Below are 16095 nucleotides of genomic sequence, written 5' to 3'. Positions count from 1 at the left end.
CCCCATATCGTGGTGGTAAATCTTCCCCATTCAGCCATGCAAGATTGGAACCTTCTCTAAATCGGGATCTGTGATAACAGTGGAATGAGGGTATTGTGTGTATGTCATTTGAGACAGGGAACGCTGGTGAAAATGATCGACCACCCTCTGACTCTTCTACTTAGGGAATTGTAAGATTGTTTCCCCAGTATCATGCACTGTATGGACATCCCTGTGACCTTTGTTGGTTGCCTTGCATATCCCTCTGTTGTAGCCGAGACTGAGAGGGATGGTGGCATGTGCAAATTCCGTCAACTTGATCATTAAAGAGTTGAATAAATGATGAAGGTTGTGAGCGTATATTGGGCCATGATTTGTCTGTAAAGTGGAGGTAGAGAGCATTGCATCTTTCCCCCCATATTTTTTAAGTTTATAGCTGCTATTACGGCTATAACATGGTCTGCCTCAATGTTATGAAGTGCACCACTCTATGAATCTGCTCTCGCTTATTCTGGTGAGATTTATGGTGGGAGAATGTAAGCTGTGTTCTGCCTACTGAGGATCGTCATAAACATTAGATGCAATGTTGATCTACAGTCACGACATTGTGAATCAACTCATGGATACCCCAATGGAAAACAGTGATATCATTTGTGATAAACATCCGTAGATGCTTGGAACATGTAATTGATGATGTACCCAGTCCCAAAGCGTCAGTAAATTTTCTGATTGCTCAAGCAATTAAATCCAGTATCTTCTGTACAAAATTTCATCTGATATCAGAACTGTAGACCCGAAAAGTGATGTAGAAAAATGAGGACAGAAGTTTGATTGGATTGTATGGGAAACTTCAGTTTAAGCCTGCATGATGGAGTTTCACTCATCCAAGTGAGATCTAAAAACGATGAAGAAACTTGAATGCCATTTTCTTCGTTCATGGATTAAGGTAGTGAAGTCAATGTCTCCTGCGCTACCTGTGAAGTAGATGAAAAAGAATATTGATGATGGTGGCCCACTCTACGTCCTGTACTTATTAGTCAGACTCCATTACTTCTAATGTGTCACTAAGTAGAATCTCTTTGGTTGGCAGAGGCTTGAGGGTGAATAAAGAAGACATTTCTTGAAACGGAGGCCCCAAGATGAACATCATAGATCAAAGGTGTTTTGAGGTACCTTGGGGGTAAGATTAATCCATGAGGGTGTCTATACATAGTATATGTCTTCCACAGGGAGTGCCCAGCAGCACTATGCAGTTAGACTGATACATTTGAGTGCCTGTATAGACTGGGTGTCATCTATAAGAAATGCCTAACTGCTAGCAATATGCGAGTTAGACTCATCCATATATAACTGGTTTCATGAAATTGGTTCTAGGGTATTATGGCACTAAACCCCACATAATACAAGTGATGAAACTGGACAAGTTTGTTCTTCTGGTGGCTGATAGTGTATGATCCATTGTGGTTGTTGCCCATTGCCATCAGAGTTATATGGACAAGTCCAGTCGTGAAAGAACATTGAGCATCTTGGCTGGTTTGACATTGTCCAGTTCTTGAGGTTGGGATGGAGTATGAATATTGATCCACGTATCTGATCCATAATTCTGACATGCAAGGCTGTAACTGATGCTTGTTGCTGCTTTCCATCTTGCTGCCCAGAAAAGATGTGGTTCTAACCCTTGCATGCAAGATGTTTTTGTCCCCCAAGCCGTGATTGTCTTCTGTCCATAATATGCAAGTCTGACTTGTATTCAAGTGATGACGACAGAGAAAATTTTACATACTGAGTGGTTGTCAGACTAGTCTGTCCATCGTCTAAATCTGCACGACAAAACAGAGCAGACCTTTTATATATATATATATATATATATATATATATATATATATATATATATATATAGTATAGTATAGTGCACGTCCTGCTTTATGAACTTGTGAGTAACCTTGCATTTACGCACAATGATAAATACCTTAACCGGGTGCATGTGACCTGTACAGGCAGAATTAGAGCACTGCTATTAATATTTAGAAAGTGGATGCTAAATAATAGATTCTTTTAAAAAATAACCTGTAGACATGTGAATTTGACTGGCTGTACAGGTAAAACCACTGCAGCATAGCATAGAATATTAACATTAATGAAATGGAAGGAAACTAGTCAATTCTTATTACAGCTTATCTATAGGAAGGCCCACTTGTTTGATTGCCTATACAAAACAAAGTCATGCAATCATCGCTTATTGTAAAATGCATGAGCTGAATGCTACGGGATGTATAGAAAACTTACCTGTACTCATCCAACCAGAGGGGAATCTGTACAGTAATTTAAACAAGTTTTCTATCTAAAACACAAAAACCTGTACATAAAAAAGAACTGAAGAACCATTGTTGACACTTATGAAGAAGGTGCTACAACATCCATTATGAGATAATTTAACCTGTAGGAAAATGACCAAAAACATTCTATACAGGAAAAATCAATAAAGAGTCACATACACAACTATGAACTGGTGCTAGCAGACACCCTGATGAAGGGGATATGCATTAATATAGATCAACTCACAATAATACCTGTAAGGAAGACTCAATGACAGCCTATACAGGTAAATTCAGTGAAGCTTGCCACAAAGACTGTAATAATGCATTGGTAAAGAAAACTTACCTGTATGTATCTGGTTGAGGCAGAAATTATACATATGTTAAGAGTTTTCTATAGCCTACTACAGACCTGCATGCATATATAAATTAAAACTATAACCAGAACTATTGGGAAGTCATATAGGCTACCTGTACAAGTACATAAATAGTATTAAGTGATGACAAAGAGATAATTGTAAAGGCAAAACTTTGTCGACATAGGAAGAAAGTAAAGTTGGAAATATTATAGCTGGAATATACTTCCCTTTTGAAGTGAATGTGTGTAAGTGTGATTTAGATTTTTAACATAACTTTAAAAAAAATCACTATAAGGTCTGCAGTGTGGCAGTTTATAGTGATGTCTAGCACTGGGGCATCATGCCGCAGACATGTAGCTTGATGTCCCAACCATTCACATTATCCTGACACCAAAACCACAAGATATCCTGAAAACCACAAGATATCATAGAGAACAAGGAGCAGAATTTTACAACCACCAAAATAAAACAATAAATCATGCACAACTTTAAAATGATTACTATATCTAGCTACACAGCATGTGGAAAAAACATACAACTTTTAAAATACTAAAGTTCCATCAACTGTAGAAGGTCAGACTTTACTAAAGAAGAATGTGTTAATGAAGATGGTTTAGAAATAGACCACATTAAAATAGACCACATTATTCATCACCTTTCCACTAGACTAATGCTAGGTATCAACAGATCTAGAAAGATGTGGAAATGCCATCAAAGAAAGAGCAGAAGAACAGCATAAAATAGTTAAATCATTTTTAATTCATAATTGAGAAATGATAATCACTGCAACAGCTGCAAAGCATGTGATTAATGGAACAAAGTCATCAGTAACAATGCAACCAGTACACGTTTATTTTTCAAGCATTTTGTTTCAGATTCTTTGTTGTTTTGTCCTTTTGAAATCTAAATGTTAGAATGTCATTAAACAAAAAGTCCAGATGGAAGAAAAGGGGAATAATCCCCTGAAGTATCCAATTCTGTTTAATGTCATACTGACATGTTTAAGTTCATTTTGTATATTATCCAAGTTGTAAAGTGCAACAAAACTGCTTATGATTGATGTCACATTGTGAATTACAATATTTAACAATGATATTTACATTTTAACACCGACAGCATTTGCAATTATTTCTATTGCCTTCTATATTTGTTTTGGATCAATATTTTTTTACCACTTCTTCGTCAAGTTTTTGCCAGTTATGTATTTGTTCCATTCACAATAGTTATGTTCAATTCCAGTTTTGAACTCTTCTATTTCTGTAGAAACTTTGCAATTGCTAATTTTGTCTTTTAAAAATCCCATATTTTGTTCAGTTTGTGATGTTGTCATTTCATTGTTATTCAAACAACAAAAAATTAAAGTTGTTTCAATGGTCTTTATTACATACATTGAGGTGTAATAATTGCTGAAGGTAGTGATTATTAAACGAGTGTGTGTATGTGTGTGATCTGGATTTTTAACATAGCTTTAACAATTATTCAATCATATCACTATGATGTTTGCAGTGTGGCAGTTTATAGTGGTATAACATTGAGGCATCATGCCACATACATGTAGCATGATGTCCCACCCAGCTGCATTATCCCGACACAAGGCTGACCAGTCCTAACACTAATTTCTTAATGCATAGTCAAGCAGATGTTAGTACCATTTTTTAGTAAGTCTTTGGTATGACTCTGCTGTGGTTCGAACCTGTGACCTCCCACATCTGAGGTGGATGCTCTAACCACTGGGCCACCAAAGCAGTTGATTATTAAAAGAAAGAATCTGAAAATACTGCATATGATGATTATGATGTTCCAAACAGAAGTTGAAAATACTTGCTAATGGCTTTGTTGATCAAATTATATGTTTTGGTACAAGACAACACCTTATCAATAAATGTGCTATACTGAAACTATTCACAAATTCTGGATATATAAAGTGTGGTCTGAAATTACAAGAAAATATGCAAGAGGTATGTATAGAGATAGTAAGGGCAATGGACACACAAGGCCATATACACATCTGATGAAATGTTATCATGTTCAGTAAAGAACAAAGAATTAAATACTGAAGATTTATCAAATAAATTAACTGTTCATACCAAATGAAGTTCATAATAGATTAAAGAAAGAGAGAGACAAACAAAAGAAACACAACCTCAATATCTGATTGAACCTGAGGAAACAGAGATGCAACATTTCAGTCTTACAAATCAACAAATAGTAAATTCTGACCTGTGGATTTGGACAGTATGAAGAAAGGGAGATGGGAGGTCATACTAAAGTTGTTGTAACTGCAACCTGAAAAACAGAAGCTCTCTAAATAGAGCTCAAACATCATGTCAACCAAGTTAAAATGCCTGAAGAAGAAATAATGTAAGAAACAAATATTCATAATAATTTGTTTACAAAATAAACTAGACAAGGTAAAAGAACTAGTTGGAAATAAGAAAATAATGGAAAGGTAAAATCTCTTTATTCAAAGGTCTTTCAATAGCTAAATAGGTACTGCAATAGGTATGCTCTATTGCTATTACTTCAATAGTTATATAGGTACTGCAATAGGTATGCTGTCTATTGCCAATACTGTCAATAGCTATATAGTTACTGCAATATTTTTGCCCTGTCTATTGCTAATACTGTCAATAGCTATATAGGTACTGTAATATGTATGCCCTGTCTATTGCAAATACTGTCAATAGCTATTTAGTTACTGCAATATTTATGCCCTGTCTATTGCCAATACAGTCAATAGTTATATAGGTATTGTAATATGTATGCCCTGTCTATTGCAAATACTGTCAATAGCTATATAGGTACTGCAATGGGTATGCTGTCTATTTCCATTACTGTTAGAGGTGTTTTTAACTAGTGGTAGGGGAGCTGGCAATTTTGAACCAGATGTATACAGTGCATTTATCCAAAGTCATTGATTTGTAACCAGACTTTGTCTTCCATCCTATTTCAAAAGGAAGCTTTAGCAGATCCATCAGTCATTAGCATAAATATAAATGACTGTTGGATTTTTTATAATGGTTGATATATATTTATTCACTTTCTGGCGTGTTTCATTACAAGGAGGAGGAAACACTAAAGTAGAAAAATATTCATCATAATTGTAATCCAAACTGTCCATTTTTGAAGGATGTTTTTCTTTAAATATCATGTGGAAAATACATAGATTTTGATTTCCCACTGCGATGTTGATACTGAAACTAGTCTACTAAGTTTTACAAACATAGTGTTTGGGACACTGCACAGACATGTGACTTGATCAATTTGCAAATTTGTAAGCAATAGCATGACATAAGCCACAAGTAAAAGAATTATATTCATGTGGTGTTTGAAGTCTGACATTTGAATATAGCCCATCATGTCACAAAGCCACACGCACCTTAAACCAGTAAGCTGGATTGTGAACAAATACATGTATAAATACAAGCTTTAAAGTAGCACAACTTTAAACAAAAAAACAATATCTATATCTACATAGCTGAATTCACCCTGGGGTACATTTTGGTTTTATTCTAAGAGTACAATGTGAGAATGGCTGATACACTGCTTTAAAAAATACAGTTTGTGTCAAACATGTTCAGGCTAAGATTTTTTTGTGCATAAATAACTTACATCCAACTGCCCAGCAATTGAAAAATTGCAACTAAAACATAGTATTCCAGATTTGAAGCCAGAGGTGTGTGTCAATTAAACTGTGAGATAGTGAGAGAAATAAATGTGATATAGTTGCATCCATCAATAAGTAAGCATGACAACACTCTTAGTTGCATCCATCAATAAGTAAGCATGACAACATTCTTAGTTGCTTCCATCAATAAGTAAACATGACAACACTCTTAGTTGCTTCCATCAATAAACATGACAACACTCTTAGTTGCTCCCATCAATAAGTAAGCATGACAACACTCTTAGTTGCTTCCATCAATAAGTAAGCATGACAACACTCTTAGTTGCTTCAATCAATAAGTAAGCATGACAACACCCTTGGTTGCTTCAATCAATAAGTAAGCATGATAACACTCTTAGTTGCTTCCATCAATAAGTAAGCATGACAACACTCTTAGTTGCTTCCATCAATAAGCAGCATGACAACACTTTTAGTTGATTCCATCAATAAACATGACATCACTCTTAGTTGCTTCCATCGATAAATATGACAACACTCTTAGTTGCTTCTATCAATAAGTAAGCATGACAACACCTTGGTTGCTTCCATCAATAAGTAAGCATGACAACACTCTTAGTTGCTTCCATCAATAAGTAGCATGACAACACTCTTAGTTGCTTCCATCAATAAACATGACATCACTCTTAGTTGCTTCAATCAATAAATGTGACAACACTCTTAGTTGCTTCTATCAATAAGTAAGCATGACAACACTCTTAGTTGCTTCCATCAATAAGTAAGCATGACAACACTCTTAGTTGCTTCTATCAATAAGTAAGCATGACAACACTCTTAGTTGCTTCCATCAATAAGTAAGCATGACAACACTCTTAGTTGCTTCCATCAATAAGTAGCATGACAACACTCTTAGTTGCTTCCATCAATAAACATGACAACACTCTTAGTTGCTTCCATCAATAAGTAAGCATGACAACACCCTTGGTTGCTTCCATCAATAAGTAAGCATGACAACACTCTTAGTTGCTTCCATCAATAAGTAAGCATGACAACACCTTGGTTGCTTCCATCAATAAGTAAGCATGACAACACTCTTAGTTGCTTCCATCAATAAGTAAGCATGACAACACTCTTAGTTGCTTCCATCAATAAACATGACATCACTCTTAGTTGCTTCAATCAATAAATGTGACAACACTCTTAGTTGCTTCTATCAATAAGCAAGCATGACAACACTCTTAGTTGCTTCCATCAATAAGTAAGCATGACAACACTCTTAGTTGCTTCCATCAATAAGTAGCATGACAACACTCTTAGTTGCTTCCATCAATAAACATGACAACACTCTTAGTTGCTTCCATCAATAAGTAAGCATGACAACACTCTTAGATAAAGGCATACTGGACATTTTTGAAAAACATGAGCAACTACATCAGATTTCAGTTACATTTTGTAGACATCTAGAATCATTGATTCACTAGACACAAAAAAGTCAATACAATTAATATCACAGCTGCAAATAAGTCACTGTAGACTTTGTTAAACATTAAGACCTTGAGTTTTTATCTAAGACATTCCTATGAATGTTTGATCTTCTCTTGTGAACACTTGTGGAATCTCTACTCCACAGTAATCTCATGTGACATCTGATATTTCCTTGATACAACCAGATCCAAATGATTAAACCACTTACACACTTATAAAACAATATTTCATAACCATTTTATTCACCTATCCTTATTCAGTCACCAAGTAAAGTTGTAGGTAAATTTCAATGATCATCCACTGACACAAAACAGGAGATATACTTAAATCACAATTTTATTCAAAAACCTGAGCAATGGACATTGTGACTGCAATGTCTCACTTTTTATAATATTTGCTGCGAGACAAAAATGTTGTCAATGTGCAGATGACTGTCACAGAATATGGCAAAGAAATAACTTGGTTTTGTCTTAAAACAATTAGACTATTTCTCGTTGTACATGTGTACAACGTTATATAGGGTGAATATGTTTTTCCAGGTAAGCGACTGTATATCATGTACCTAGCCACAGATTACTTGTGTCGGGTATCATGACTAACATGAGGTGCACAGGTATTCTACCCCGACTTGTACTCACTCTCCTACGGATTTAAGTAAGACGAATCACGAAAAACCACACTGGTCATTTTTGGATCACGTCAAGGAGTATACACTCTCCTTTATTCTCTAGCCATAGGGGTAAGTGTTAAATTTACATTCTATTTATTTGATAGGCGAAGCTTATTCAGTTTGTACTGTGTTATCGCGTAATAATGTTTATTACAATGCAGATTTTTAAAAGTAATATCATATATATAGAAATTATGCATAAACTATTATGGTAGCTGACCGTGACTGTAGCCGTGAATGTATATGAAATGTTATTGTGAATATAACTAGAGTGGTCCAAAGCTGTACGAAGCATTCTAAAGTTTCTTGGAGTCATCTGGAGCTTCCAGAGCAATGCTGTCTGTTGTGATAACATTATTGTGAATCTTAGTCGTGATAAGATTATTTTGAATCTTAATCGTGTCAAAGATTATTTTGAATCTTAGTCGTGTCAAAGATTATTGTGAATCTTTAGTTGTGTCAAAGATTATTGTGAATCTTTAGTTGTGTCAAAGATTATTGTGAATCTTTAGTTGTGTCAAAGATTATTGTGAATCTTTAGTTGTGTCAAAGATTATTGTGAATCTTTAGTTGTGTCAAAGATTATTGTGAATCTTAAGTTGCTTCAAAGACTATTTTTGAATCTTTATAATTTTGTTCTTGTTGAACAACATACTGTTTAAGGGGTAAGTGCAGCCCATGAGGGTTCTTGGATCTGCACTTCATTTTATTCAATATTTGTTCTGTTTATTTTCAATTGTATTTTTACATCATATATTTATCATTATTAACTCATTCATAAATTTCCATCTTTTTTACATTGTGTTTGGCTTGTTCATTTCGTCCAAAAACCCACTCGGTTACAATTCTGTGACAATGACAAATACTCCTTCCTCAGTACCAGTGAGTGAGATTTATCATATAGTTATTTTTGGATATACTGTAATGAGTTTATGTACACATGACATATAGGACTGAGAATTAAGATGGAAAAGAACTAGTGCAATTTGAATTGGTGCATTACCAAAATTTAAAAATTATTATAAATCTGAATTGTCTGTTGCTGTTGTTTTGGGTCTTAATGCCATTTCTCAGTGCAAGATAGGCTATATACACCAGCCAGAATAAGTGGTGGAGGAAGGACCCATGAAAACCCAGTAAGAACAACCGATTCATGTGAAGCTACTGGCTGTTCTCACATTGGCCAAGCCTGAGACTCACACCCATGCAGACAGAGGTGAGATGGCAGTGATTGGTAAAAGTAAGTTCTTTAGACCATTTGGCCACTAGTCTCTTGAATTGTCTCCCTTGACAAATAAAAATTTGACTTGAATGGGCTTTGGAGATATATTGTTTACACTACTTTTGCTAAGATCATAAAATGTATTACTATTATTAGTAATAAAAATTATATCTGGTTAAAAAAATGGAAGCTATACCATAAGGTATGGATGAACTAAAATCCCTTCAAGACAAGAATTACAGCTGGGACACTAAGAGAAATGACTTGTTATTTATTTTATTGCTGAATCATTCATAAAAAACTGGTACATCACTAAGCATGTAACCTAAAGCACATTGTTTACTGAAGTTCAAAAGAATGAAGTAATCTAATTATTTTAGTATTGGAAGAAATCACTTCTATTTTGCAAATTTTATGCTGAAGTTTGAAAACTTCCTCTGCAATACTGTAAGAATAATTGTTGTTGAACTTATAAATGTAATCAGGTTGTTCTGCTGAAAGAGTATCTGCACTTCACCCACATGAATAATACTGAACAATGAAAACAATAAATGCATTATCAGCTGGCACAGTTAAAAGTTCTATAAGTAAAACACAAATATGAAAATAAAAGCACTTTAATTTTATTATGCATACACAGCATTTTATTTTGTTTAATGGAACATAGGTATTGAAAGAAGCAAGGATAAACTCTGTACAAGTGCATGTATGCGCATGCATTTGTGTGTGCGAATATTCATAAATTTGTTTTACAATGAATGTTAATCTACTCTTCAATCATGCACACTTCAGTATAAACTTAACATAGCATGGTAATATGAATTTTTCCATCAATTATCAATATCAAATTAATGAATGATTAAATTCTTTATTCCACAACAACAAAAAATGAAATCAAGAGAAGACTGAGAACTTGTTTTTTGTGCTTGGTGGATGTCCATCAGCCAGATTTACTTGGAAGGTACGTATCTGCATTGGGTTAAGAGTAACTGTTAGTGGGTCCTGGTCAAACGTCCAAACTGCATCTTTGGCTGTAATAATAATAATAATAATAATAATAATAATCTTCTTTATCTTAACTCAATATTTAAATCAAACTCTGGATAAACAAGAACCTGGATGACTAAGTCTGGGTTATGCCAAACTGGGTGGCATACATGTGATTCTGATAATTTGATACATTTGTGTAAAAAAGGTTTGGATAAACAAGATTTGACTCTATTAAATAATTATTTAATTGCTCAGTTAAATGATTAGGAACAATCCTCATCATTTCATCTTCAAGATGGATATTTCTGACATTCTGAAATTTATTGGTATCCAAATATACCCATTATATTAAAGAATCTGACAAACAGAGATCTGAAACATAAATCAATGATTATCTATCATAAATATCCAATCAAAATAGTTTTCCACAGCATTACTATTTAAACAGTTATTTCCTGAACTTAAATCCTCAAATATGAAAAATGTATATAAAATACTTCTTAAGAATACTCATTGTGTTTGGTCATGAATGGTTCTTGCCGCTCATGGATATACTATGATTCCATTTCGTTTGTGAAATATTTGAAAGAAAAAAGGTAAGCACATTCACAATGTCAATTATCACAAAGTAAGGGTTGTAATACAATGCATACTAAAATGTATGTATCATACAAAGTCATGTCTCACAAAGTAAAGGTTGCAATAAGATGCACAGTAAAATATGTGTCATACAATATGTCATGTGTCACAAAGTTAGGGGTGCAATACAATGTATAGTAAAATGTATCATAGCAATATGTCATGTATATTACAAAGGGATGCAATATGATGCATAGTAAAATGTATCATATAATACATCATGTATCACAAAGGGCTGCAACAGTAAAATGTATGCATCATACAATATGTCCTCTATCGCAAAGGGCTGCAATATGACACACAGTAAAATGTATGTATCATACAATATATGTATCACAAAGGGCTGTAATATGACACATAGTAAAATGTATGTATCATACAATATGTCCTCTTTCACAAAGGGCTGCAATATGACACATAGTAAAATGTATGTATCATACAATATATGTATCACAAAAGGCTGCAATATGACACATAGTCAAATGTATGTATCACACCATATATCATGCATCACAAAGTAAGGGTTGCAATATGATGCATAATAAAATATGTATCATATGGTTGGCTGGCGATGCATCTTGCGGAACAAAGTGATGAATGTGTACAATTCCTATGTGACCCAGGTTTGTTATGACTGAGTGTGCGAGTGAATGATCGATCAGTGCATAAAGCACATGAAGAGGACAATAACAGTGAGCATCTGGCACCTGATAAAAGCCCTAGGCACCTGTCCCATTGGTTGGAGACAAAAAACGTCTTGCTCATCTTGTATAGGCCTAAGGTGGCAATCACAATTAGAGAGAACTGTAACATTTGAATATTTGGGGTCATCGTGTCTGGTGTGTTATCGTGTTGATATTGAAATACTGGCATGCAGGTTGTGTATTGTTGTGTATTGTATTTAATCTGTTTTGTTTCAGTATTGTATATTTAAGTATTCGTTCTGTCTTGTTGTAGGTTTTTCTTTTTTCTCATACGTTTCCCTGATGGATAATAAACCCCACGACTTGCGAGTGTTGTGTTTATTTATTTTATGCAACGCCCAGCTCAAACCTACCATGATTTTCATCCTTTATTAAACAGGCAATGGCTAAGAAAGAATTCTAATAATCTTCTCTGACTTTTAATACCAATCTCTAAAATATCTAGGATCAATGAAATAGTGTATGGTATTGAATTATGTATTAGCAACATTCGATGGAAAATGGACCATGCAATGTGCAGTGTGTGCCATCAATTAATAAGAGATTTCACTTTTAAAAACAGGAATACTCAAAATGAATTTGCCTGGTTTGTAATATCTGAACTACATTGCAAGCAGCTCACACATAAGGAGCATAAGAGAAATAATAAAAAAAGAACTGGTCCAGAATGTCTTTTAGTGTCAATTTATTTCAATCTATTTTTGTGCTTTTGACTAAATTGTTAATTTTGTTGGTCCATCAAAATTCTACTGAATATAGGTGTCCATTTTCATAAATTGACCCTTTTCCATTGGGTCTTTAAATTCATGGCTTGTAGCTACTATGAAATCCATAAAAATGGTACCATAAAAACAAAACAATATATACTTGTAGCTATTATGAAATCCATACAAATGGTACCATACAAACAAAACTGAATATATACTTGCTTGTAAGCTGGGTTCAACCTAAAAAAATCTACTCTGATCCATCAATTCAAAATGCACCAGCACATTAGGGTCAATGTTGTTTATTCAACTGATAACTCCTAACAAAATGTATAGACCCATATATGTTGTCATATTATGCAATGACAGATCTAGGCCTGTGCAGTTCACAGTTGGGGCATATACAGTACCAGTGTGTTTGGGTGACACTCTATCTTTGGCACGCCATTTGAAGAAGCTGTTTTTCTTTTCTTGCTCCTTTGCTTTATTCCACTTGAGTCGATTCAGCTGGGAGAGTGGCAAGTTGGCACCCAATGTCAGCTCCACTATGCTCTCAATGGTAAATGGCACAAAGAGATCCTGGAAAAAAAAAATGAAACTTAGACAAAGGTATGACAGAATACCATGACTCATTTGCAGGCAGTTCTATATTGCTTCCAAAATCTTCTATAAAATCAGAACCATTGTTGATGAACACTGATAGCTATGTCTAGTCATTTTACAATACTGATAAAAAGTTCTTTCACCAATGGAATAAAATCTTGTATCCAAATTACAAACAAACATGTTTATTGTAAAATCTTCAAGATTTCATTAGCTGTTATCATCTGGAAAAGGTTGATTCATCTGCAAAATATGGCAGTTTTAGGTAAAGATGAGTAATTTCAGAATGTATGTTATACTAATCTGGACTCATTTGTTTTCTGAAGTAGCACATTTGTATACTTTTAACTTAATGACATTATCATTAGAATTTAAGTTTGTGGAGGGGAAGAAAGTTCAGATGTCTTCACAGACAAATCAAGTTTCATTGGGTAAATTCCAAGTGTGTGAGGACTTTTTTTACTGAAGCACTTATACATGGGCAAATAGTGAAAATCAAGCAATCATAAAAACCACGAACACTGGTTTGGTTTTGGTTTTGTGGGGTTTAATGCCATTTTTCAGCACTTGATAGGTTATACACGGCAGCCAATATATTTGGAAGAAAGAACCTGGTAAGACCCACAGAATGAACCACTGATCCACAGGAAGTTACTGACAAGCTTTGTCACATACCAATGTTGTTTGCAGAGTCAAGACTCAAACTCATGTGGACTGTGGTGAGATGGGTGAGTCACCTGTGAAGGCACCTTAGACTACCTGGGCCACCTGAACCAAAGTTGGTATTGAACAAATAAAAATGAATTCACATGATATAATTCATGTGATACTGTTTACAAATAAATATTAAATCAATGCATTCCCATATTAAATAATGCTGATTTGGCAAGAATTAAACAATTCACAATCTGTGCAAACAAAATTAAAATCATCAGTACCCTTCTTTTGAGAAGAAAAAGTTGATAAACCTCCTCCAAGCTTTTCATAAACAAAGGCTAAAATTCACATAATATTTCTCCTTTAAGCTGCCTTAAAAGTTTTGAAGAAATGTCACATGAATTATAGTGACCTCAGTGTGATAATTAATTTATGGAAATCTGTTTCAGGATCAAATCGTCTGCGTTATACACTAGTATTACTGCCCATAAAAATATCATAAAAAATATCTTTGGTCACAATTATTCTACCTTAATTACCATATATGCTTGTGAATGAATCCAACTGCAAACAATAGTTACCCTGATCTGCTGTCACATGATGCACTGGCATATTAGGGTTTATGCTGTTCAGTCTATTGATTACTCCTCACAAACTACATAGATCCTAATCTGTCAGTGTATACATGAGATTACAAATCTGGCTCTGTGCAGTTGGCAGCTGAACTCAACTTAGACATATAATTTTTCAAAATTTGACAAAACATAAAGACTTTGAAAATTGTTTCTTTTCCTAACAATGTTCACTTCCTCTCAGTGTTAAAGTGCCTGGTTTGCACTCATTATTTTGTTTCCTTTCCTACCAATACACACTTACACTCAGTGATACGGTGGCTGGTTTAGACAGGTCAGGATCCTCGCCATTCTCATAGATATGCTCCAGTCGAATGAGGTATGGCTGTGATGTTGATGGCGTGAAAGCAGGTCCACCCCACTGCTCCAGGGTCAGCATGTGGACGTTGGCAGGAAGCTCCTGCTTCAGGCCTGACCACTGGGGAAGAAATGATACAATCAAGTCAGTTCTTTCTTATCGATTCCAACCAGCTTGCAACATATGAATAAAATCTAGTGCCATCTGATCAAGCAGTTTTTGAGAAATTGTATGAAGTTTTTTTCCTAGATAACCTTCCATGCTCAATAGCTAATGCTCGATAGTAGCTAATACTGGCAATTTACATGACAATTTTATTCATATGGTACTGTTTGAACAGTTAACGAGGCACAACAAAAACCAAATAGGTTACCATTTTCTCTTACTGAAGTAAAAACTATCATACTTCACATAGTGTGGCAGTCATGTTGGTGTAACCGTAATTTATCCGACTTTTCTGTGTGGAGATAAAGTCAATTTATTAAACTTTTTAACAATATACAAATTAAAAATACTCTAATGATTTTAGCACCGGCATTTTATTGTGCTGTCATAGTTCTGAATTAAGTCTGTCAGATATGTAATGCAAACAAGTCGTTCTTGTGGCTCGAAAATATGTAACACTGCCAATTTATATCAAGTTTGTGACCAAAATCAGCACACCATATAGCAAATTCATAACTTTTCAAACACCAGATATGCAATTTTAACAGAAATGATCAACAGCTTATGAGGTATAAATTTCTGTCAATTTTGTTATTTCTAGATTTCAATTTTTGGAGAGCTCCTGGTGTAATATCTTGGGTTTTATGGGGAAAAATATAAATTCTTAACATATTTGTAATCGGGTAATCTTCCTATATCACACATCAAATCTAAATTTTAATTTTTTAAAAATTTCTATCATCTAGTTGAAATATTCCATCCATCAAATGGCTGAGCAAGAAATGCAAGCCTGAAGACACTGACCAAGGTCGTGTCAAGTTTCAGGCTGATTGGATTAAAGTCTTCCCTGGCATTGCAGATGTATCCAAGTTAGGATCTTCACTTGCTTTTTGTGTGTGTGTGTGTGATTACGATTTTTAACGCAGCTTTAACAATTTTTCAGTCATATCGCTATGATGTCTGCAGTGTGGCAGTTTATAGTGATGTCCAGCACTGGGGCATCATGCCGCAGACATGTAGCATGAGTCCTACCCAGTCACATTAC

General features: G+C 34.6%; 1 protein-coding gene across 1 annotated transcript in view; it reads right to left on the bottom strand.

Annotated features, from left to right (window-relative positions):
* Window positions 1-10256: 10256 nt before the first annotated feature.
* Window positions 10257-16095, bottom strand: part of LOC149803237 (lysosomal alpha-mannosidase-like) — a 99534-nt gene continuing 93695 nt past the window's right edge. Inside the window, exons 24-26 of the mRNA XM_089952879.1 lie at window positions 14832-15005; window positions 13106-13274; window positions 10257-10686 (exon numbers count right to left, since the gene is read on the bottom strand). Coding sequence (XP_089809005.1) covers window positions 10550-10686; window positions 13106-13274; window positions 14832-15005 — 480 coding nt within the window. The 3' untranslated portion in view covers window positions 10257-10549. The remainder of the gene's footprint in view (window positions 10687-13105; window positions 13275-14831; window positions 15006-16095) is intronic.

Source organism: Sinohyriopsis cumingii, chromosome 3, assembly GCF_028554795.1.
Source record: "Sinohyriopsis cumingii isolate HCF-2022 chromosome 3, ASM2855479v2, whole genome shotgun sequence".
Classification (NCBI taxonomy): domain Eukaryota; kingdom Metazoa; phylum Mollusca; class Bivalvia; order Unionida; family Unionidae; genus Sinohyriopsis; species Sinohyriopsis cumingii.
The sequence above is the reverse complement of the archived record's forward strand: the minus strand, read 5'-3'. Positions and strand labels throughout refer to the sequence as shown.